The sequence below is a fragment of the Neoarius graeffei genome, chromosome 23, assembly GCF_027579695.1.
Source record: "Neoarius graeffei isolate fNeoGra1 chromosome 23, fNeoGra1.pri, whole genome shotgun sequence".
NCBI lineage: Eukaryota > Metazoa > Chordata > Actinopteri > Siluriformes > Ariidae > Neoarius > Neoarius graeffei.
Window position 1 is genome coordinate 27373560 of NC_083591.1, and position 26452 is coordinate 27400011.

Here is a 26452-nt window from a genome sequence, read left to right on the forward strand (position 1 = left end):
AATAGACCTTTTTGATAAAAACTCAACTTGTCATGTTTGGAGGAGAAAGAATGCTGAGTTGCATCCAAAGAACACCATACCTACTGTGAAGCATGGGGGTGGAAACATCATGCTTTGGGGCTGTTTTTCTGCAAAGGGACCAGGACGACTGATCCCTGTAAAGGAAAGAATGAATGGGGCCATATATTGTGAGATTTTGAGTGAAAACCTCCTTCCATCAGCAAGGGCATTGAAGATAAAACGTGGCTGGGTCTTTCAGCATGACAATGATCCCAAACACACCGCCCAGGCAACGAAGGAGTGGCTTCATAAGAAGCATTTCAAGGTCCTGGAGTGGCCTAGCCAGTCTCCAGATCTCAACCCCATAGAAAATCTTTGGAGGGAGTTGAAAGTCCGTGTTGCCCAGCGACAGCCCCAAAACATCACTGCTCTAGAGGAGATCTGCATGGAGGAATGGGCCAAAATACTAGCAACAGTGTGTGAAAACCTTGTGAAGACTTACAGAAAACGTTTGACCTCTGTCATTGCCAACAAAGGGTATATAACAAAGTATTGAGATGAACTTTTGTTATTTACCAAATACTTATTTTCCACCATAATTTGCAAATAAATTCTTTAAAAATCAGACAATGTGATTTTCTGTTTTTTTTTTTTCATTTTGTCTCTCATAGTTGAGGTACACCTATGATGAAAATTACAGGCCCCTCTCATCTTTTTAAGTGGGAGAACTTGCACAATTGGTGACTGACTGAATACTTTTTTGCCCCACTGTATTTACAGTTGAATGTGTTCCATGGGCTTTCAAGAAGCCACGGATGGTGTTATAGGACAACAGGTAAGTAAATCTTTTTTAAGCCATACAGTGGTGCTTGAAAGTTTGTGAACCCTTTAGAATTTTCTACATTTCTGCATAAATATGACCGAAAACATCATCAGATTTTCACACAAGTCTAAAAGTAAATAAAGAGAACCCAGTTAAACAAATGAGACAAAAAATATTGTACTTGGTCATTTATTTATTGAGGAAAATGATCCAATATTACATATCTGTGAGTGTCAAAAGTACGTGAAACTCGAGGATTAGCAGTTAATTTGAAGGTGAAATTAGAGTCAGGTGTTTTCAATCAGTGGGATGACAATCAGGTGTGAGTGGGCACCCTGTTTTATTTAAAGAACAGGGCTCTATCAAAGTCTGATCTTCACAACACATGTTTGTGGAAGCGTATCATGGCATGAACAAAGGAGATTTCTAAGGACCTCGGAAAAAGTGTTGTTGATGCTCATGAGGCTGGAAAAGGTTACAAAACCATCTCTAAAGAGTTTGGACTCCACCAATCCACAGTCAGACAGATTGTGTACAAATGGAGGAAATTCAAGACCATTGTTACCCTCCCCAGGAGTGGTCGACCAACAAAGATCACTCCAAGAGCAAGGCGTGTTACAATCAGCCCGGTCACAAAGGACCCCAGGGTAACTTCTAAGCAACTGAAGGCCTCTCTCTCATTGGCTAATGTTAATGTTCATGAGTCCACCATCAGGAGAACACTGAACAACACTGGTGTGCATGGCAGGGTTGCAAGGAGAAAGCCACTGCTCTACAAAAAGAACATTGCTGCTCGTCTGCAGTTTGCTAAAGATCATGTGGACAAGCCAGAAGGCTATTGGAAAAATGTTTTGTGGACGGATGAGATCAAAATAGAACTTTTTGGTTTAAATGAGAAGCGTTATGTTTGGAGAATGGAAAACACTGCATTCCAGCATAAGAACCTTATCCCATTTGTGAAACATGGTGGTGGTAGTATCATGGTTTGGGCCTGTTTTGCTGCATCTGGGCCAGGACTGCTTGCCATCATTGATGGAACAATGAATTCTGAATTATACCAGTGAATTCTAAAGGAAAATTTCAGGACATCTGTCCATGAATTGAATCTCAGGAGAAGGTGGGTCATACAGCAAGAAAATAACCCTAAGCACACAAGTCATTTTACCAAAGAATGGTTAAAGAAGAATAAAGTTAATGTTTTGGAATGGCCAAGTCAAAGTCCTGACCTTAATCCAATCGAAATGTTGTGGAAGGACCTGAAGCAAGCAGTTCATGTGAGGAAACCCACCAACATCCCAGAGTTGAAGCTGTTCTGTATGGAGGAATGGGCTAAAATTCCTCCAAGCCGGTGTGCAGGACTGATCAACAGTTACCGGAAATGTTTAGTTGCAGTTAATGCTGCACAAGGGGGTCACACCAGATACTGAAAGCAAAGGTTCACATACTTTTGCCACTCACAGATATGTAATATTGGATAATTTTCCTCAATAAATAAATGACCAAGTATCATATTTTTGTCTCATTTGTTTAACTGGGTTCTCTTTATCTACTTTTAGGGCTTGTGTGAAAATCTGATAATATTTTAGGTCATATTTATGCAGAAATATTGAAAATACTAAAGGCTTCACAAACTTTCAAGCACCACTGTATATGAATGGGCTCACTCTGATTCAGTAGTATAAGAGGAATAACTAAGTTTGTGATCAGGTGGTGTCTCGCACCTTAACGCTAATCTCGAATGCAATTAATTTGAGTATCGTGCTGGGATCTCTCCTCGTAGATCTCCATTGTGAGATGTAAATTGTGTTAGCATAACAGGCCTTTGTTTGAGAGTTGGATGGTAACTATCCACGTTTATGTTAAAGTGTTATCGAAGACTGGCTACTCCCCTGGATTAATTAAGTAACTACGTTTAAGCTAAGAGTTATTCCCTGCGATTTTCATTTATAGTGGAGGATTGACATGTTGTTTGTAGGGAAGTCTATTTACATAATTAGTGTGTTCATTTATTAGTAACTAAGTGCAAGGCAGTTGTTCGCCCCTAACTGCACCAAATACACTTGTTGCATAGTACTTCACTTACATAGCTACATTGGAGAAACCCTCAGAATAGGCTAGCAATTAGGCTACTGCATCACCCTAGGTTTAGTGGAAGCAGTAGTTGATAATGTTTATGATTGCCAAGCCCTTCTTGAGCCAGAAGATGGCCATGATCAATATCCCTCTTGCCTTGGGGTTGAACACTTAAGGCAGGGACTGACAGAGCTGGCATGCATGAATTGCAGCTGCATGAGTCTAGCAGCATGGTCGGCCAGACTAGCCCAACTACAGAGCAGAATAAGGTCCCAATTGCTCTCTGCACAGAGGAACAGCACTGTGTCTCCTAGTGCATATAAGTGCCACAGATCTGAGTCATGGGAGGCCCCCACTAGGGGCAAACACAGGAAATTAGATTCCTTGGTCCAAAAGGTTGATACTTTGGGCCCTGAGTTTGCAGAGATTAAGACCCTCCTACTTAATCTGCAACAACCTAGTGCACAGCCTGCTAGCATACCTGCTACAGCTGCACAACTACCTCTAGCACTGTCATTGGCCTTTGAGATCCAGGAGGAAGATGTCCTCTCCACTAGGGCTTCAGAAGCCCTAGTTCTCAGTGGTAGGGGGGTTGAGGAGGGGGTAGAGGAGAGCTCCCACTTCTCTCATCCCAACTTCCAGGGGACGAGCCAGGGTTCACTGAGGGGCTCCAAGACTAGCCAGACATCAGTCAGGCCTGCTGTAAAGATGACTCTAACACATCTGGGGTTGGATGCAGCACCAGCCCAGGTGACTCCTCAGAGTGCCTTTTTCAAGAAGACCTCTCAGTTTGCACCCTTCTCTGTCCCACCTTCAGCCCAATATATCAAGGAGCTGCAGAGATGCAGGGCTGACCCAATACATTTCTGTCATCTCCTCGGTGACTGCAGAGCACTGGGTAGCATGCAGGATGCAGTTGATCATGGCCTAGGCCACATGCCTAATATGGAGCCAGCTGTTGCTGCCCTGGTGCTGTCGCCTGATGAAGCACTTAGGCCTGATGCATGTGGTCCCCAGCTGCAATACATTTGACAGACAGTCTGATTGTAAGGAGCTATGACATGGTAGCTTGTATTGGATGCATTGGGAATTCTATGTTGCACCTTTTACTTGCCCTGTCCCAGACATTGTAGGCCTCTGAGGTCAACCCTTCTGCCCAGAGCCTGAGTGATGCCTCCTTGCAGGTATGCACCTATATGACCAGATAGTTGGGGAAGCTAATGTCTTCACTCACCCTTGCTCAGCGTCAGGTATGGCTGACCCAGTCTCTGCTTCTGGAACCCTTCAGGAAAGCCCTCCACTCTCTTCCTGTCATTCTGGGACAGCTGTTTGGACCTGCTGCGCAGCAAGCTCTGGAACATAGCCTACAGCAGGGGTGTCCAAACTGATCCATAAAGGGCCGTGTGGCTGCAGGTTTTCATTCCAGCCATGCAGCAGCACACCTGATTTGGCTTATTCAATCAACTGACACACCCATCCTTTAATCAAGGGTGGGTGTGGCTGCAAGTATTTGACTGTGTGAAGACAGTTCAGTTGACTGAATGAGCCAAGTCAGGTGTGCTGCTGCATGGCTGGAATGAAAACCTGCAGCCACATGGCCCTTTATGGATCAGTTTGAACACCCCTGGCCTACAGGTTACACAGGCCAGACAGCAATTTGCCAGTCTGTGTGTGATTCCCCCTCCAGACAAAGGCCCTCTGTGGCATTAAATATGGCTCAGACAATACCACGGCCAATAATGCAGCCGAAGGCACAATGCTCAGACAGGCTTTGCCAGTCAACCCATACCCAGCCTCGCTTGGCACAGCCTCGCTTGGTACAGCATGGCCAGTCTTCTAGCCATTGCCCCTCTAGGAAGAGGCAAGGGGGAAAACAATCACTGTATCTCTCCCATGGTCAGGCGCTTCACCAAGCAGCAGCTCAGGTGCTGGGAAGTGCTTATGTCAGACCCCAGGATTGTGTCAACCCTGTCACAGGGTTACAGCATTCAATTCAGACATCAACTGCCGAGGTTCCATGGGGTCAAGATGACTATTGTTAAGGGCTCAAACAAGGCTCTGGCCCTATGCCAGGAGGTCTTGACTCTCCTGGAGAAGGGTCCCATCAAGCCATTAGACAGTTGTTCACAGAACAGTGGATTCTACAACCCCAATTCCAAAAAAGTTGGGACAAAGTACAAATTGTAAATAAAAATGGAATGCAATAATTTACAAATCTCAAAAACTGATATTGTATTCACAATAGAACATAGACAACATATCAAATGTTGAAAGTGAGACATTTTGAAATGTTATGCCAAATATTGGCTCATTTGAAATTTCATGACAGCAACACATCTCAAAAAAGTTGGGACAGGGGCAATAAGAGGCTGGAAAAGTTAAAGGTACAAAAAAGGAACAGCTGGAGGACCAAATTGCAACTCATTAGGTCAATTGGCAATAGGTCATTAACATGACTGGGTATAAAAAGAGCATCTTGGAGTGGCAGCGGCTCTCGGAAGTAAAGATGGGAAGAGGATCACCAATCCCCCTAATTCTGCGCCGACAAATAGTGGAGCAATATCAGAAAGGAGTTCGACAGTGTAAAATTGCAAAGAGTTTGAACATATCATAATCTACAGTGCATAATATCATCAAAAGATTCAGAGAATCTGGAAGAATCTCTGTGCGTAAGGGTCAAGGCCGGAAAACCATACTGGGTGCCCGTGATCTTCGGGCCCTTAGACGGCACTGCATCACATACAGGCATGCTTCTGTATTGGAAATCACAAAATGGGCTCAGGAATATTTCCAGAGAACATTAGCTGTGAACACAATTCACCGTGTCATCCACTGTTGCCAGCTAAAACTCTATAGTTCAAAGAAGAAGCCGTATCTAAACATGATCCAGAAGCGCAGACATCTTCTCCGGGCCAAGGCTCATTTAAAATGGACTGTGGCAAAGTGGAAAACTGTTCTGTGGTCAGACAAATCAAAATTTGAAGTTCTTTATGGAAATCAGGGACGCCGTGTCATTCGGACTAAAGAGGAGAAGGATGACCCAAGTTGTTATCAGCGCTCAGTTCAGAAGCCTGCATCTCTGATGGTATGGGTTTACATTCGTGCGTGTGGCATGGGTATCTTACACATCTGGAAAGACACCATCAATGCTGAAAGGTATATCCAGGTTCTAGAGCAACATATGCTCCCATCCAGACGACGTCTCTTTCAGGGAAGACCTTGCATTTTCCAACATGACAATGCCAAACCACATACTGCATCAATTACAGCATCATGGCTGCGTAGAAGAAGGGTCCAGGTACTGAACTGGCCAGCCTGCAGTCCAGATCTTTCACCCATAGAAAACATGTGGCGCATCATAAAACGGAAGATACGGCAAAATAGACCTAAGACAGTTGAGCAACTAGAATCCTACATTAGACAAGAATGGGTTAACATTCCTATCCCTAAACTTGAGCAACTTGTCTCCTCAGTCCCCAGATGTTTACAGACTGTTGTAAAGAGAAAAGGGGCTGTCTCACAGTGGTAAACATGGCCTTGTCCCAACTTTTTTGAGATGTGTTGTTGTCATGAAATTTAAAATCACCTAATTTTTCTCTTTAAATGATACATTTCTCAGTTTAAACATTCGATATGTCATCTATGTTCTATTCTGAATAAAATATGGACTTTTGAAACGTCCACATCATTGCATTCCATTTTTATTTACAATTTGTACTTTGTCCCAACTTTTTTGGAATCGGGGTTGAATTTCACTTATTTTATTATCCCAAAAAAGGATGGTGGACTTCACCCCATATTGAATTCGAAGCCTCTGAACAAGTGCCTCAAGGTTTTCAAGTTCCATATGTTAAGAACAGTGGATGTGCATCAGGCATTAGGGCATCAGGCAGAATGACTGGTTTACAGCCATCGACCTAAAAGATGCATACTTTCATGTTCCCATCATACCTCAGCACAGGCAGTTCCTCTGTTTTGCCTTTGAGAGCAGGGTTTACTAGTTTTGTGCACTCCCATTCAGAATCTCACTAGCACCAAGAGTCTTTACAAGGTGTATAGCAGCAGTGCTATCCCCACTACAGGCCAAAGGGGTACACATTTTCCCATACCTGGACAACTGGCTGATTTGTTCCCAGTCAAGGGTAGATGTTTTAACGGAATCAGGTTCACTGATCTCCCATGTCACCAAGCTAGGGCTGACAATAAATCACAAAAAGTGCTCCCTTATACCCAGTCAGTGCACAGTGTTTCTTGGCATCCAGTTGGACTCTCAACTGATGACTGCCCCCCCCGTGGCGGATTCACAACATCCTCCAGCTTATCAGTTGCTTCAAGAGATGCAGAGCCCTGGCCTTCAGATCATTTCTCAGACTGCTAGGCATGCCCACAGCAGTCTCATCTGTGATCCCTTTAGGCCTTCTGTCATTGAGGCCTCTCCAGATCTGGCTGAAATTTCTTTGTCTGCACCCTATTCAACACAGACACAAGCTGGTCAGAGTCACTGCCAGCTGCCTAAGATGCCTTCACCCATGGAGGAGAAAAACACATCTCACCCAGGATGTTCCTTTAGGGTCCATATCTTCTCACAAAGAGGTTGTGGCCACGGATGCCTCCCTAGCAGGATGAGGAGCAGTGTGGCAATGCAGAATGGCCAGAAGCCAGTGAAGTCCTTGGCAGAAGGAACAACACATAAATGTGTTGGAACTACAGGCTGTTCTGCTTGCCCTCAAACATTTCCTCCCAGTGCTGGTAGGGAAACATGTCCTTATAAGGACAGACAACACATTGGTGGCCTACCATATAAACCACCAGGGAAGCACAACAGCTATTACTGTGGGCCCATACTCACCTATTGAGCCTGGGGGCAATACACTTACCAGACACTCAGGACAGGGCAGCAGATCTCCTATCCCAGCAATGCCCCCATCCTGGGGAATGGAGGCTGCACCCAGAATTGGGACAAGAGATTTGCCACAGATATGGCAAGGCAGAGGTGGATCTTTTTGCCTCACAGGCAACAACACACTGTCCCCCCTCTGGTATTGTCTGGGGGAATCAACAAGCCCCTTGGGCCAAGATGCGCTGGCTCATGTGTGGCCAGATTGGCTACTGTACACTTTCCCTCCACTACCGTTAATACTGCCCACTCTAAACAAGATCCTCAATGGGAATCATGAGGTGCTTCTAATAGCCCCCAGATGGCCCAGGAGAGTGTGGTTCCCAATATTACACAGGTTACTGGACAGGGAGCCCTGGTGCCTCCCTGTACGATGGGACGTCCTCTCACAGCTGGAGGGTCAAATCTGGCATCCAAACCCAGCTCAGCTGCAACTCTGGGTCTGGCCTTTGAATGGCCAGAGCCATTGTTAGAATCCTGTAATCCAGCAGTTGTGCGGACCTTCAACAGCTCCTGGGCACCTTCCATCAATGCACTCTATGCTAACAGATGGAAGCTTTTTTTTTTCTGAATGGTGCCACATATGAGATCAGGAACTGGCACGCTGTTCTATACCAGTAATTCTGTTTTCTCCAGTCCCACCTTGATGAAGGCCTTGCAGCCTCATCAAGGTTTATATCTCCAGCTCAGCCATGCATAACAGAGTAGATGGAATGACTGTTGGGTCCCATACTCTTGTGACATGCTTTCTTAAGGGTGTGCAAAGGCTAAGACCACCTCAGAGAAACCTGGTACCCTCTTGGGACTTGTCCTTTGTATTAAAGGCACTGTGCCAACCCCCATTTGAACCTCTAGAGAGGTTGGAATTGAAGTATTTGTCTATGAACACAGCCTTTCTCTTAGCCATGGCTTTGACCAGACAAGTAGGTGAGTTGCACGCCTTATCAGTGAGCCAAGAGTGCCTACATTGGAATCCTGGTGGCACAGGGATAACCTTATGGCCTAACCCTTCCTTTCTCCCAAAGGCCTTTTTCATCTTCTTAGACAAACTAGCCCTTCAGTCTGGCAGCTTTTGAGCCCCCAACTCAAGAGGATGAGCAGGGGCAGAGTGCATACTTAGTGTGCCCAGTATGAACATTAAAGACATATTCAAACCACTGCTGACTTCTGTCAGTTAGATTCACTGTTTGTCTGTCATACAGGGCATAGGCAAGGTCATGCCTTGTCCAAACAGGGACTGTTGAAATGGATTGTATATGCTATTGTCTATGCCTATTGAGGTATTTCACTCACGTGACCAAGTCATGTGACACTGCCATTTTGGACGGCACGGCTCGAATCAGTTTGAAAGCGAGGAAGGCGATAAACGAGAAACATAAAAGAAAAAGGAGCGAGATGCAGAAAACACCTTCACTATCCAGTGACGTAGGGCATTTACAGGGCGAGCAGAGGGAGAGGTATTTGCAAAAATTGAGGTTAGCAGGCTTAGAGAACGACGTTTACCTGCTTCCACCAGGATTGTTCACTGACAGCTAAGGTTTGTTCACATTTTCATTTACTTTCGGTCCTCAGGATAAACAAAATGTTATTAAATGTCATTGAAATAACTTCTTAGTCTGTTGAGACATGGCCCGTTATAAGTTTTTCCTTTACTGTATTTACTAGTTTACTGAGCGCGCTCCGGGGCGGGCTGGCTGGCTGGCTAGCTAGCGCTCCGGGGCTGGCTGGCTGGCTGGCTAGCTAGCGCTCCGGGGCTGGCTGGCTGGCTGGCTGGCTAGCTAGCGCTCCAGGGCTGGCTGGCTAGCTGGCTGGCTAGCTAGCGCTCCGGGGCTGGCTGGCTGGCTGGCGCTAGCTAGCTAGCGCTCCGGGGCTGGCTGGCGCTAGCTAGCTAGCGCTCCGGGGCTGGCTGGCACTAGCTAGCTAGCGCTCCGGGGCTGGCTGGCACTAGCTAGCTAGCGCTCCGGGGCTGGCTGGCTGGCTGGCTAGCTAGCGCTCTGGGGCTGGCTGGCTGGCTGGCTGGCTGGCTAGCTAGCGCTCCAGGGCTGGCTGGCTGGCTAGCTGGCGCTCCAGGGCTGGCTGGCTGGCTAGCTAGCGCTCCGGGGCTGGCTGGCTGGCGCTCCGGGGCTGGCTGGCTGGCTAGCTAGCTAGTGCTCCGGGGCTAGCTAGCGCTCCGGGGCTGGCTAGCTAGCGCTCCGGGGCTGGCTGGCTGGCTGGCTGGCTAGTTAGCGCTCCAGGGCTGGCTGGCTGGCTGGCACTAGCTAGCTAGCGCTCCGGGGCTGGCTGGCTGGCTGGCTAGCTAGCGCTCTGGGGCTGGCTGGCTGGCTGGCTGGCTGGCTAGCTAGCGCTCCAGGGCTGGCTGGCTGGCTAGCTAGCGCTCTGGGGCTGGCTGGCTGGCGCTCCGGGGCTGGCTGGCTGGCTAGCTAGCTAGTGCTCCGGGGCTAGCTAGCGCTCCGGGGCTGGCTAGCTAGCGCTCTGGGGCTGGCTGGCTGGCTGGCTGGCTAGTTAGCGCTCCAGGGCTGGCTGGCTGGCTGGCACTAGCTAGCTAGCGCTCCGGGGCTGGCTGGCGCTAGCTAGCTAGCGCTCTGGGGCTGGCTGGCACTAGCTAGCTAGCGCTCCGGGGCTGGCTGGCTGGCTGGCTAGCTAGCGCTCCGGGGCTGGCTGGCTGGCTGGCTAGCTAGCGCTCCGGGGCTGGCTGGCTGGCGCTCCGGGGCTGGCTGGCTGGCTAGCTAGCGCTCCGGGGCTGGCTGGCTGGCTAGCTAGCGCTCCGGGGCTAGCTAGCGCTCCGGGGCTGGCTAGCTAGCACTCCGGGGCTGGCTGGCTGGCTAGCACTCCGGGGCTGGCTGGCCAGCTGGCTGGCGCTCCGGGGCCGGCTGGCTGGCGCTCCGGGGCTGGCTAGCTAGCGCTCCGGGGCTGGCTAGCTAGCGCTCCAGGGCTGGCTAGCTAGCGCTCCGGGGCTAGCGCTCCGGGGCTGGCTGGCTAGCTAGCGCTCCAGGGCTAGCGCTCCGGGGCTGGCTGGCTGGCTAGCTAGCGCTCCGGGGCTGGCTAGCTAGCGCTCCGGGGCTGGCTGGCTGGCTAGCACTCCGGGGCTGGCTGGCTAGCACTCTGGGGCTGGCTGGCTAGCGCTCCGGGGCTGGCTGGCCGGCTGGCTGGCGCTCCGGGGCCGGCTGGCTGGCGCTCCGGGGCTGGCTAGCTAGCGCTCCAGGGCTGGCTAGCTAGCGCTCCGGGGCTAGCGCTCCGAGGCCGGCTGGCTGGCTAGTGCTCCGGGCCCGGCTGGCTAGCGCTCCGGGGCCGGCTGGCTGGCTAGCGCTCTGGGGCCGGCTGGCTGGCTAGCTCGTGCTCCGGGGCTGGCTGGCTCAGTAAACTAGTAAATCCAGTAAAGGAAAAACTTGAGACTAAAAGGTTTTAACAGTCATCCAAATGACTGAACGTAAACATTGCTACAGTAACATACCAGCTACTGTTGACATTAGCTAGCTTGCTGTCCAAAATGGCGGACACCGGGGTGTCACGTGACCCTGTGACGTCAGGTGAAATACCTCAATAGGGGTAGTGGTCTCCCAATCCCTCAGGTGAGGGGTCACTCAACAAGGAGTGTGTCTGTGTCATGGGCTGCCCTATGAGGGGTTCCTCTTTCAGATATATGTGCAGGTGCATCATGGACATCAACCTGCACATTTGCAAGATTCTATATGGCTAATGTGGTCTCTCACAACTCAGTGGCAACAGCCATTCTTCCTACTCCTTCACAGCTTTCTTAAAGGGGCAAGTAGGTCTTCCTCATCACCTTGCTGGTATTAGTAATTCAGGTGCTTAAAGGTCATAGGCCACAGTCTGAGGTGAAACATAGAATATCAACTTTATTGTCTAGAAGAATGACCCAAAAAGCGAATTCAATCTTCTTAGTGTCTAATTTACACCCTAAAATTGAATAAAACGGTTAAAATATACTGTTTTGCCCAATTTCCGAAGGTTTGTTTACATCTCACTTATGCGCACTTTCACCGCCAGGGGACAGTCGTCGTGATGTCATTTAAGGCAAATAGACTGGGAGCAGTTCTGTGCTTACTTGTGAACCGAGCACACATGTACAGACTTTGGTCGTGAGAGGTTGTGTAAAATGTCTGAAAGCGATAGCGATTTTGAAGTAGGAACTCTCCAAATTGAATATCGAGAGGTGAAACCATATATGTATGAACCTATGGCCGTTGCGAAGCAATTGGTGAATGTGGCTCACTAGTTTGACTGTGCAGCCTCGGAATCGGACAATGACTCAGCCGACTCTGATCGCGGTGACCCCGGACCTCAACAAGACTCGCGCCCAAGCTATTTATCCTGGTAATTATGATAAATTCCTACTTTTGTCAGAATACTAAATAAGAGCCCTTTTGAAGAATAATTAAACTGCCTTCCCTAGTGGATATAGGTAAAGATTACTTGACAGTGCGCCGGTAGGCCACATTAGCCTGCCATCTGTGGCATTATACTATTTATAGCCTACTCTAAGCGAGGAAATATCCCTTTGTCTCATTTCCACAATGATTGTACAGGATCCCTCAGGATTGTTGACTTGTCAATTGCAAGCAAAAGTAAAAAGTTTAGCTCCAATCTTCTCCTTTTTGCTTGAGTGTTGCTGGTCCATTTCTTCTTTGACTGCTTGATTTTTTTCACGCACACAATCCACTCACTCTGCCTCTTCTCCTCTTCTGGACAAAAACAACCCTCTGGCTTCACATGCACAATCCACTCTCTCCACCTCGTCCCCTCTTCCGGAAAAAAACAACCCTCTGGCTTCACACGCACAATCCACTCTCTCTGCCTTGTCTCCTCTTCCGGAAAAAGCCAACCCACTCGCGCCGCCTCTTCTCCTTTTTTGGAAAAAACCAACCCTCTTGCTCTGCCTCTTCTCCTTTTTCGGAAAAAGCCAACCTACTCGCTCCGCCTCTTCTCCTTTTTTGGAAAAAGCCAATCCTCTTGTTCCGCCTCTTCTCCTCTTCCGGAAAAAGCCAATCCACTCTCTCTACCTCTTCTCCTCTCTCGGAAAAAGGTAAAAACTTCTTCCTGAACCAGTCCCGTTGTTACAGTTCACTGCACAACAATAAGGCATGTTTTTTTTTTTTTGGAAATTCCCGAATGCACATCTGCAATCAAGCCAAACGGCAATGAAAATACACAGAAGTGGACTCAACTCAAGCCGTTTGGTTGTCTTAAATGACGTCACGTGCCGAGTGGTCACGAAAATAGCCGAACAGAAATTCACCACGATCCGTGCTAACGAAATTTAATTATTACTTATTAACAATAATTCTTGGGACCAGAAGAACGTTACAGAGGGTTTTTTAACATATAAAGTTTGAAATGTGCATAAAATTAAAACCGTTGCCTATGACCCTTAAAGCACCAGCTCTGGTGGTCAGTAGAAATGAAATAGAACGATGGTTATGTATTTAACCACAGTTCTGTGAATTTCAGATGACCGCCAGAGCTTGACAGTCATTTCGAATACTTGTGAGAAGATTGCCAAGAGGTCACTCCCTGGGTGAACGTGCCTTTGTGTCGGGGCAGGGGGCGTACATTACCCAGGTCACAGGTGACTTTGTTGATACAAGCACTCGACCTGCATGCATGTGTGATGGACATCCAGGTGCTTAAAGCACCACCTCTGGTGGTCATCCGAAATTCATAGAAGCATGGTTACATACATAACCATCGTTTTACATGCATTGAATTAGATATTGTGAAGAGATTTAATTTCCTGAACTTAAGAATGTCATTCTGTAAGAGACATGATCCCATTTACACATTATAATTGTTTTTTTAACAAAATTATTTTTCTGTGCATGCTGTCCCTTCATGTCTCCCTTAGTATGTACATGATATCAGCCATGAGGCTTCTCATAACAATGGAAAGAAGAAAAAGAAAGAGAAAAATTTGGATGAGCTGAAGAAAGAGGCATCTTTGGTGAGAAACTTCTGTTTTTCTTTTTTCCACAGGCCACAAATGTCCATATTTGGCCTGTATGTTAATTGCTGTGTGTAGAAGTATATCAAATACCTCTTTTTTGTGTGTTGTTGCAGGATGATCATAAGCTCTCTCTGGAAGAGTTGTCAGCTCGCTATGGGGTGGACCTGTTTAAGGTATAATTAATCAAATGTGTAATCAGCAATTTTCATTTCATTAATATCACAATTTTATTGAAGCAATAGATTAAAGTCTATAGGTGCTTTCAAACCAAACAATTCTATGAACTTATTGAGAGGAAATACCCATTGGGTAGCTCCCCTGAGAACTACATACCTTCAAGGGTGTTTTAGCACTATAGCTGCAAGGATGCTATTGGATCTGTAAGTATTTTTAGGGCCCTAACACCATAGGTGTAAGGACCTTATTGGCTCTGTAAGGATTTTTTTAGGGCCCAAGCACCATAAGTGCAAGGACCCTGTCAGATTGATTATCTATCTATCTATCTATCTATCTATCTATCTATCTATCTATCTATCTATCTATCTATCTATCTATCTATCTATCTTTCTTTCTTTCTTTCTTTCTTTCTTTCTTTCTTTCTTTAAGGTTTATTCATTTATTTTTCTCCAAGACAATTTTGAGGTAGTTCCCATGGGCAAAAACTCATTAAATTTGGCACACACATCAGTGCTAGTGAGTTACTCAGAAATAGAGTTTTGGCCCCAGGTATGACCAGTGACTAAAGCACCAACATTTGTAACTGACACTTGTACCCAGCATATAGTTTGATATACATGCATCAAATGTGGCAGACATGTGGATATCCCAAAGACAAACACATTTGTAGCAAACATGTTGCTTTAGCCACATTCAACAGGAATCGAATTATTTTGGATTTTGTCCTTGTTGACACATGCTGAAATACTACTCCTAGGCAGTTCATCAGAATCATATTAAATTTGGTATCCAAGATGCTGCTGATGTTAACTTGTGAAGGGATTTTTTTATATCTTGCAAGGTAGTGAAATAATGACACAATTAATTTATATGTCTAACCAGGTAAAACTCATAAATTCTCCATGTGATGCTTGATACAGCTCAAATTTCACAGGTTATTGGTCATGATGATATCCACATGCCCAAAGTGACACCCTGGTAGAGCACCATCATTTGGCAACAGAAAGAGTGTTTTATCTTGTTTTTTATCCATCTCAGCTATACTCCTCCTCAATGGTTCATCGGCTTCATGTCAGACTTCGTGTATGTGAAGTCACGGGTCTGCTGATTTTACATTTTGAAGGGATTTTTGACATGTTGAACAGTGTAGCTATGGGGACAGGATGAATTTGAGTACCTTTCAACAGATTTTTTAGGTCGTTTCATGAGTTTGATGACTGACAGGATTTCAACCAATCAATGAATGAGTAGTTTGGGGGTTGGTCTAGATGTGCGTATGTCATGATGTCACTTTACATGCCAATATAGCATGTTAGCAGCAGTGTTGCTAATTCACTGGTCTAATTTACCGGCTAATTAAAAATGAACTCTTTTAACCCTATAAAGTTGACAGATGCACTATTGACACTGTTTCCTTGGAATAAGTCAGGGCTAAGGTGGCACGGTGGTGTAGTGGTTAGCACGGTCGCCTCACAGCAAGAAGGTCCTGGGTTCGAGCCCAGCGGCTGGCGAGGGCCTTTCTATGTGGAGTTTGCATGTGTGGGTTTCCTCCGGGTGCTCCAGTTTCCCCCAAAGGCATGCAGGTTAGGCTAATTGGTGGCTCTAAATTGACCGTAGGTGTGAATGTGAGCGTGAATGGTTGTCTGTGTCTATGTGTTAGCCCTGCGATGATCTGGTGACTTGTCCAGGGTGTACCCTGCCTCTCACCCATAGTCAGCTGGGATAGGTTCCAGCTTGCATGTGACCCTGTAGGACAGGATAAGCGGCTACAGATAACGGATGGATGGATGGAAGTCAGGGCTAACTATTGGCACTAGCTGCTGGGCCAGTTACAGGCATAAGCCACAGACCTTGCTAATGGAGCCTAGCCAATGAGCTCACTAACAGTTCTTGGCACACTTAGGAATAATCAAGTTCCTATTGGAATTTTAGAGGTCCATTCTGTTGTATGTGACAGAACATAATGCAGATATTGAATGTCTTCTGTGATTATTTATAAATTTTTAACATAGCATGTTTGTGAGCTGTTAGCCATTCCATGAAGAATTTGTCAACCAATCAGAGGCTGTGTTCCTAACTTGGCCAATCCGGGGCTGTGTTTCTGACTGGGCATGTATATTGTGGCAACTCTGAACTGAAACACATTTCCCAAGAAGACCAGGAGTATTAAAAAAAATAGGAACAGATGACTTGGACTTAAGAGGGTAAGGAGAAACAGACATTTTATTGTATTTTGTTACCTTGGTTAATTGTGGTGTTAATTTATTGATTGTCAGGGATGAATGTTGACAAACTGTCCCGATATGTCTCGAGCTTTATATGTCCACTGTTCAGGTAACATTAAAACTCATATGAATTGCATCTATAATAGTTTATATATGAATTCATCTATATTCTTAACAATTGAGATAGTAACAAATCACAGACCAGCTCATGAAGTTTAAAGTGCACAAAATATTTAGACATTGAGCATTTTGACTTACATACTAAAACTCTGTTATGCCTATATACGACTGTCTTCCAAACACACAAAAAAATGGTACTTCTAATGTTTAAAAACTCATGACCTTTCACACACTCTCTCTCTCTCTCACACACACACAGAGAGAGAGAGAGAGAAATGGAATTATAATGATGTAATTAATTATAATGATGTAATTAATGTAGTTTGATGTGACACACAAGGGTTGGTTCATTACACATTGACTCATGAAGGTTAAATTGCACAAAATGTTTAGAATTTCAACAATATGATTTACACCTAAACTGTGTCTTTGAAGTTGATGCACAAAAACAGATTCTTCCAATGTTTAAAACTCGAATTTTTTTTTCACAGACATGTAAAGTCAATGTCTGAAACTGAGAGATTACATTTTACCACTATAAACAGAAGTAAAGAAAAATTGTCAGATACATATTTACACAGCACATAAAAGGGGTTATTATACTATTGCAGGTTAAATGTCAGTGTACACAGTCATTAAGCATCGTGAGATTTAGTAGTTTTAGCGGCGCTTTCGCGCAGGCCTACGTATGAAAATCTGGTAACCCATTGAGTTGATTTTTCATTGGACACACAGGGATCCCAGCCGTGTATGTCTGTACGTCCGTCCCCGCCCCTTGTGATTCTGATTGGCTGTTTGATTTTAGTGGGAACTTGAAGTGCGAGCGTGCCTACATAACTTAGTTTTGTCTACAGATAATTTCATATTTATCGGGTTTTTCCACTGAGAATAACTCTAACAGCGCAACAAAATCATCATTTTTACAAACTTTAATACAAACTTTAAAAAGATGTCAAAACAAGTTAACCAAGGAGAGAAAGATGAAGTCAAAACCAGGAAGAGAAAGAGAGTTTTGAAAAGGAAGAACAGGAAAGAAGCAGTGAAAGAGTGAGAGAAAGGCGAAGAAATCTTTCACAAGAAAAGCAACACGCTGAAGGAGAAAGAAAATGTGTAAAAATGAATTAATAGAAATAATGAGTTGTAGGGGGCAGCATGGTGGTGCAGTGGTTAGCGCTGTCGCCTCACAGCAAGAAGGTCCGGGTTCGAGCCCTGTGGCCGGCGAGGGCCTTTCTGTGAGGAGTTTGCATGTTCTCCCCGTGTCCGCGTGGGTTTCCTCTGGGTGCTCCGGTTTCCCCCACAGTCCAAAGACATGCAGGTTAGGTTAACTGGTGACTCTAAATTGACCGTAGGTGTGAATGTGAGTGTGAATGGTTGTCTGTGTCTGTGTGTCGGCCCTGTGATGACCTGGTGACTTGTCCAGGGTGTACCCTGCCTTTCGTCCATAGTCAGCTGGGATAGGCTCCAGCTTGCCTGCAACCCTGTAGAACAGGATAAAGTGGCTAGAGATAATGAGATGAGATGAGATTTTGAAATCACTGCGAAATCCTTCGGGATATGACAAGTTTACCTGAATCCAGTCAGTGTTTTCATGAATCGTCTATCTTTTGTTTTCAAAACATTTTGCTATAAATCCCTAAAGCACACTGTAGTTTATAGTAATAAAAAGAATAATAAACATGTGCGTTTGGAGAAATTTATCTTCTTGTGATAAAATTGAAACACATCAAAGTACATCATCTGTTGCATGTTTGTTTTCATTTGAATGGAAGCTCCGCTATTAGGTAAGACCTAATTTTATATTATTAAGAATCCTGATACTGATGTTTATATTGTCTAAATATGCAAATGCACATGAATTTAACAGTAATATTTATGTTTACAACCCCGATTCCAAAAAAGTTGGGACAAAGTACAAATTGTAAATAAAAACGGAAGGCAATAATTTACAAATCTCAAAAACTGATATTGTATTCACAATAGAACATAGACAACATATCAAATGTTGAAAGTGAGACATTTTGAAATTTCATGCCAAATATTGGCTCATTTGAAATTTCATGACAGCAACACATCTCAAAAAAGTTGGGACAGGGGCAATAAGAGGCTGGAAAAGTTAAAGGTACAAAAAAAGGAACAGCTGGAGGACCGAATTGCAACTCATTAGGTCAATTGGCAATAGGTCATTAACATGACTGGGTATAAAAAGAGCATCTTGGAGTGGCAGCGGCTCTCAGAAGTAAAGATGGGAAGAGGATCACCAATCCCCCTAATTCTGCGCCGACAAATAGTGGAGCAATATCAGAAAGGAGTTCGACAGTGTAAAATTGCAAAGAGTTTGAACATATCATCATCTACAGTGCATAATATCATCAAAAGATTCAGAGAATCTGGAAGAATCTCTGTGCGTAAGGGTCAAGGCCGGAAAACCATACTGGGTGCCTGTGATCTTCGGGCCCTTAGAAGGCACTGCATCACATACAGGCATGCTTCTGTATTGAAAATCACAAAATGGGCTCAGGAATATTTCCAGAGAACATTATCTGTGAACACAATTCACCATGCCATCCGCCGTTGCCAGCTAAAACTCTATAGTTCAAAGAAGAAGCCGTATCTAAACATGATCCAGAAGCGCAGACGTCTTCTCTAGGCCAAGGCTCATTTAAAATGGACTGTGGCAAAGTGGAAAACTGTTCTGTGGTCAGACGAATCAAAATTTGAAGTTCTTTATGGAAATCAAGGACGCCGTGTCATTCGGACTAAAGAGGAGAAGGACGACCCAAGTTGTTATCAGCGCTCAGTTCAGAAGCCTGCGTCTCTGATGGTATGGGGTTGCATTCGTGCATGTGGCATGGGCAGCTTACACATCTGGAAAGACACCATCAATGCTGAAAGGTATATCCAGGTTCTAGAGCAACATATGCTCCCATCCAGACGACATCTCTTTCAGGGAAGACCTTGCATTTTCCAACATGACAATGCCAAACCACATACTGCATCAATTTCAGCATCATGGCTGCGTAGAAGAAGGGTCCGGGTACTGAACTGGCCAGCCTGCAGTCCAGATCTTTCACCCATAGAAAGCATTTGGCGCATCATAAAACGGAAGATACGACAAAAAAGACCTAAGACAGTTGAGCAACTAGAATCCTACATTAGACAAGAATGGGTTAACATTCCTATCCCTAAACTTGAGCAACTTGTCTCCTCAGTCCCCAGATGTTTACAGACTGTTGTAAAGAGAAAAGGGGCTGTCTCACAGTGGTAAACATGGCCTTGTCCCAACTTTTTTGAGATGTGGTGTTGTCATGAAATTTAAAATCACCTAATTTTTCTCTTTAAATGATACATTTCTCAGTTTAAACATTCGATATGTCATCTATGTTCTATTCTGAATAAAATATGGACTTTTGAAACGTTCACATCACTGCATTCCATTTTTATTTACAATTTGTACTTTGTCCGACCTTTTTTGGAATCGGGGTTGTATTTGCCAATACCTCAGCAAGTGTGGTGCTAGTGTGATGTTAGATTAGGGATAAAATTAGCTCATGTTTTAAGTCGTTCAAATTCTGTAAAGCTGCTTTGCGACAATGTTTATTGTTAAAAGCGCTATGCAAATAAACTTGACTTGACTTAGCAGGAAATTCTAGTGAAGATTTTTATGTTTTGCTTAGATGTATCAAAAATATTTCTTCTGTCAAATATAGCCTCAATAAAGCCTGGACTTCCTTGTCAGTCTATTTGTCCATGTCTTTTTTTTCCCATTTTTTCTAAAAGATCTGTTTACACTACTAACGTTTTGAATGAATTTTTTTAAAATGGCATTTACCAGCAATGCATTGGCTCATGTTTAACCAATCAATTTACACTTGCCAATCACCATAAATTTACATCACTCATGGTTCCTCTTGTGCTGGGAGAGTACCTACCCTGAAGCAGGAGTGAAAAAGGTCCCTCAAAATGGCATTCTAAGAACTATGGCTGTGCTCAGTTCCTGCAGTGCAAACATACAAAAAGGGAGAACTTTTTCCAACAGTTCTAAGAAATATGAAAAAGTTCCTCCAGGGTGAAAGCGCCTTAAGACTTATGTATTATGACCTGACTTTGACTAATCAGAGATTCATCATGCTGTGTCTGTTGTGTTAGACCACCAAAATGCAATCATGCCCAGTCTTAATGGACCTGAAATTAAGAACCACAGCTGTTGGGCACCTGCATGCAGCAGATTCAGTCCAGACTTTTGCTTGCCAATGAATGTTACGATCTCGATAGGCCACACAAGCACTGTACACCTGCTGTGGAACCATGGTGTTAATATCCAATAATGCACAGCTCAGGTTCACACCTCTTCTCACCTAATGACTCAGCATGGCTACAGGGGAAAGAAAAAAATGCTCCAGAGTCGACAGGGGAAAGAAAAAAAAATGCTCCTGGAAGAGGGTGCTAATGAGCACCAACCATGCCCAACAGACTGTGGACCACCTGGCAGCTGATGGTGCTTATGGCCACACTGACACTGAGCTGCTGAAGAGATGGCCTGATGTTGTCACAATGCAGGGTGAGGACACAGCTGCACACTCCACCCTCACACCTGCTGGAGGGTGCCAGCTCCACCCTCACACCCACTGCCCTGTGTTGGTCTGTCTGGGGTGCTGGGTGCGATGAAATGTGCCCGTTGGTGGTTGCCGTGTCCACATCGGGCACCTGCCTGCTTCACTGGTGGCTGGGGGATAATGGGATTTTGCTCTCTCTCTTGATCTCCTTTTGGATTATAATCACAATGTCTTTTTTTGTTTGTTTTTGTGGTTTTCTTTGTTTAAATCTGTTTTTGCTTTATCTTTCCTGCGTTTTGTCTTTTTGTCATTGATCTTTTATTTCAATTATCTCTGTTGTTCTGATTTTTTTATATCCCCTTATTTCTTGTTCAGTCTGTCATTCCTGTAGCCTGCATGTGTGTGTCTGTGGGGGGGGAATGACAAAAAAAGGGAGGGAAGAAGGAAAAAAAGGAGAAAGGAAGGGAAAGGAAAAAAGGGAGCTAAATGGTGGCTACTTTGAAGAATCTAAAATATGATTTTTTTAAAAATATATAACCACTTTTTATCACATAATTCCATATGTGTTCCATATGTTGTTTCAGAGTTTTGGTGCCTTCAATATTATTCTGCAGTGTAGAAAATGGGCAAAATACAGAAAAAACTATGAATGAGTAGGGGTATACAAACTTTTGACTGGTACGGTGTATATACTATAAATCACTGATACTGTATAAATCACTTAAAGGAGATATGCAGAACCTTTATTTTTAAATACATTTCTGAGTGGATAGTATCTCCATCCTTGACTCTTGTATGCTGCATAAATGGGAATAAAAACATATATATTTCTGACAGTTAAAATCGACTGCAAAATTGGCATTCGAGCTGGCCTGCTGAGCCAACCAGCCCTGAGTGCGTGACGTCACTGCAGGAACCGGTTTTAAGGCCGAGCCCTTTGACAGCTATAGACCAAAGTCATAAAAATAAAAATTTATGGTGAAAGTAAGAAATACCATTACCAACTTGCTCAACTAAGACTGATTTAACTTCATTGTGGATTGACTCTCATTAAAACAGGATAGGTGTTATAACTTATGCAAAATACATGTACATGCATGCATTTTCACTGATAAAATGTAAAAGGCTAATTAAATAATCAGGTGAACTGAGACAATCGCATTCTGAAGCAAATTAAATAATCTTATACTGGTAACTTAAATACAGAATACAAGTTACATGTATTAATCTAAATGCAGGTAAACAACGAGTGTTGTTGTTTTTGTTGTTTTGTATCCAAATGAGAGTCGCATCTTACCCGTCTGTGTTCTCGCTTCTTGAAGGCCAACCTCGTGGCCGATTGTTTTGAAACAATCTGACTTTCAATTGTTTGTTCAGTTCTCCATTCATTCGCTTCTTCCACATAAGGGTGAGATATTGCTGCTGAGGCAAGCATATCCAGTGGAGAAATCAGATGGCTGGTCCACTCATTCTCCATTTTCTCCATACTGAGTACTCCTCCATTACTGCTTGGCTCAGGCAATTACTAAAACCTGGGATGGGATGTCACCGGTTTTAGCAACAACCGCGGGAAGGTCACTGCCCAAGCGATAATATGTCATGTCCCATTCCGTCCCTGGTTTTAGCAGCAACCCTTGGCTCACACTCCGAGAGAACTGGTGCAACTGAACTTACTTTCTTTTTCTTGTAGTTTTCTTTTCCTTTAATTGTTGGTACTGCACCCTCTTTCAATACAGGCTTATAGCCAACGTTCCTCAACAGGTCAGAGGTCTCGTATGAGTCTTCAGTAAAATGTGCAGAGCAGAAGAGAGACCACTTCATAGGTGCCCAATGTGCCCGTGAACTTCTTGCAAAACACTCCATATCTTTGCAGTTTGAACATTCTTGGGCCATGAATTCAATGTAAATCCACCCTATGTCATGTTGCTACACCCGCCAGCAACACATCTACATGGCATGGTGATAAATTAGCTCAAAATGGAAGCTCGAAGTTGCAGTCAGCTCTGTGTTTTAGTATAGCAGAAATGGCGATGAGACCAATAGCCTTCCTGCTGTGACATCACAGCTGTCAAGGTCATTCACCCAGACCGCTACTTATATGAATCATTTTAATCATAAAAATTACTATATTAGATTCATTGTTAATGCTTAAAACTATTCCTATGCCATTCTTGAGCTCACAAGGCATTTATAAACAAAAAGTGAGGCCATGGTTCTGCGTATCTCCTTTAAGGATTTAATTTGCACTTTAAAAATCTACCACTTCCCTTTGTTCATTACACATCTTGTATTCAGTGTCAATGCATTATTGTCTTTTGTTTTGTATTGTTGTAATACAGCTGTGACAAACCAGACGCTCGCGGATTATAAATGAACTCAAGGTTTTAATGAGAGAAGGGTAATCCAAAATCAGAGTACAAAAGCCAGGCCAGGTCAAAACCGGGAAATCCAAAACAGTAACAAGGGCTAGACAAATTGTCATCAGTAAACAGGCAATAGTCGAAAAACCAGAAATCAAGAGGTACAGACAATCAAAACACAAGGGCTAGGCAAATCGTAGTCAGTAAAACAGGCAATAATCGAGAAACCAGGAATCAAGAGAGATGGGCAATCAAAATACAAGGGCTAGGCAAAACGGGAAAAAAACAGAAGGCAAAAAGGGTCATACACAGAGAAACAATCGATACAGTAATGCTCAGTAGGCTTACGAGAAGTGAAGACAATACTGTGCAAAGGACAAGACAGACAAAGGGATATAAATACAAACAAAAACAAAAGGGTACAGGTGATTGTGATCAGAACTCAGGTGAACCACTCCTATGAAGTGATTCTGGATTGGTTGACAGAGTGCACGTGGTAATAACTGGTGTGTGAGGGGGGATTATGGGAAATGGAGTCCTGAGGGTTGAGGCAGACAGAGGGTAAGCCCAGAAACATGACAGTACCCCCCCCCCCCCCCCCCCCCCCAAGGAGTCTAAGGAGGCCAAGGGATGAGGATGATCACGACGACCATCACCCACACTGCCGGGAACACTCTTGAGTGAGCCATTAAAACTGCCACGGTGCTGGACAGAGGGCTGTCACCACAGACAACCTCTGGAACCACCGTTGTGCAGACTGCTGGGAGGGCTGGAGCCATGGCACCTGGGATGGCCCCTTGGCTGAGGTGCAGGCTTCTCTGGATGATGCTGATGGAACTCCTCCACCAACCCCGGATCCAGGATATCTCGTGCAGATACCCAGGTATGCTCCTCGGGCCCATAGCCCTCTAGACACTAGAGTACCTTCCACATACACTGGAGATGGGGGTGCGACATTGGGTGTGGCCTCGTCCAATGGACCTGAGACAACAGGTTTTCAGGAGAGATACATGAAATGAGTTGGAAACATGGTAATGCACAGGCAGATCTAATTTGTAAGTAACCTCATTGATTCTCTGGAGAATCTTAAATGGACCAATGTATTTGGGCAGTAATTTTCTACTTCCCTCAGGAAACCTGAAGTCCCAGGTCGACAGCCACACTTGGTCCCCAGGGAAGTAGGTAGCGGTGTCACCTCTATGGCGATCTGCCAGCCTCTTGTGTCAGCGGAGGACGTTCTCAATCCGCTGGTGTGTCTGTTTCCAGACCTGCTCGCTCCATTGCATCTAACTGTCAATGGCAGGGTTGTCAGAGGGCATGGCAGACCATGGCATTAAGGGGGGTTGGTAACCTAGCATACATTGAAAAGGTGTTAACCCCGTAGCAGAGCTAGTTAATGAGTTTTGTGCCATTTCTGCCCAGGGCAAATATTTTGACCAGTCGGCTTGATTATCATGACAAATTCTCAAAAATTTTCCTAGTTCTTGGTTGACTCTTTTGCATTGAGCATTAGACTGGGGGTGGTAACCAGAAGTGAGACTTACGTTAACTCTCAGTCTCTCAAAGAATGCTGACCACACATGAGTGGTGAATTGAAGCCCTTGATCTGACACTATAGCCTCAGGAACATCAAATATTCAGACCACATAACTGAAAAGGGCTTCAGCTGTCTGAAAGGCTGTAGGTAGGCTAACAAAGGGGATAAATCTAACTCTTCATGAAAACTTATCAACTATGGCCAGAATGACCATGTAGGTCTGCAAGGGGGGCAAATCAGTGATAAAGTCTACAGCTACATGTGGCCATGGATGAGAAGGTCACAATACTGTGCAAAGGACAAGACAGACAAAGGGGTATAAATACAAACAAAAACAAAAGGGTACAGGTGATTGTGATCAGAACTCAGGTGAACCACTTCTATGAAGTGGTTCTGGATTGGTTGATGGAGTGCACATGGTAGTAACTGGTGTGTGAGGGGGATTATGGGAAATGAAGTCCTGAGGGTTGAGGCAGACGGAGGGTGAGCCCAGAAGCATGACAATTGTTATATTGTACAGCCTTTTTGTTGATATAATAAAAAAGGACCACAGCTGTGAAGCAAGTACTCACCCTAGTCATTGACTGTGTTTTTTAACTTCCTAAATCAGGAAAACCCAACCCCTCAAAACCCAACCCCTCATCATAGTCATGTGGGGGTGGCAACAGTCTAGGATTGCCTCATCAGGCTATACCGTCAAACGAAAGACACGTTTCCTGTTCAGGCCTAACTTGTGGATGACAGGGAACAACTGTCAAATAGTCTGGTAGGGTCACCCATGGTGGGCAGGCTGATGTTGAACTTAGACTGGCTCACGGGGCTCTGGTACCGTCTATGGGCTGCAACATAGTTTGAGTGGCTGGAGAGTGATGGATAAATACTTCTGTTCAGTCTTCATCACATGCTGTTCATCTAGATCGGGGTGTCAAACTCATTTTGGTTCAAGGGCCACATACAGCCCATCTGATCTCAAGTGGGCCGGACCAGTAAAATAATTGCAAAATAACCTTTGTCAACTCCAAATCTTTAGCATTGTTTTTTCAGTAGGCTATGCTTTATGCTTCAGCCTACATTTGTAGCCTACATAATCACTGATCACAAGGGATCTAGATTATTGCACATTTATTCACAGAGAGGCCAATGGATTTGAAATAAAATGTATTTCACTCTCAAACAACTGGTTTATTTTTATACAGTTGAGTGAATACGTTTTTACATCTGACAACCTGAACCAACTCCCCACACTAAACTCAAGTGGGAGCTATGAAGAAAGTAGCCTAAACATCCTGCCTAAAAATGTAAATGTGCACATTTATGAAAAATAAAATTAAATTAACAAACATTAAAGTTATAGCAGTGCATGAGCAAATGATTAGGCTACATCAGACCAAACTACTTTGTAGGCTAGGCCTACTGAAGCTGAGAATGATATACTGCACAATATTCATTGTCTTTTAAAGTGAAACCAGAGTAATCTTATTTTCAAAGAACTGCATTCTTCAGACTGCAAACATTTGTGAACATTACAAGAATTAGGCCCAGACCTTAATGCTGATTAACCTCCCTCCCCACTTTCTCTCACCAAGTCTATCAGCTGCTGCTGGCTCCTGACACTTGGCATCTTTTAGCCGTCACGAGAGCATCAATATCAGGTTTCAAATCCTGAGTAGCAGCACATTTCACAATGTCATTCAAGTGTGCATTTGATAACCTTGAGCGGTGCTT

The 26452-nt window shown here is 44.6% G+C and overlaps 1 protein-coding gene across 3 annotated transcripts in view; it reads left to right on the forward strand.

Moving 5' to 3' along the window:
• The window catches only part of atp1a2a (ATPase Na+/K+ transporting subunit alpha 2a), a 431823-nt gene that overhangs the window by 28032 nt on the left and 377339 nt on the right, over positions 1-26452 (forward strand). For all 3 annotated transcript variants that reach the window (XM_060906007.1, XM_060906008.1, XM_060906009.1), the window contains exons 2-3: positions 13657-13752; positions 13869-13928. In XM_060906007.1, the coding sequence (XP_060761990.1) occupies positions 13657-13752; positions 13869-13928 (156 nt within the window). The remainder of the gene's footprint in view (positions 1-13656; positions 13753-13868; positions 13929-26452) is intronic.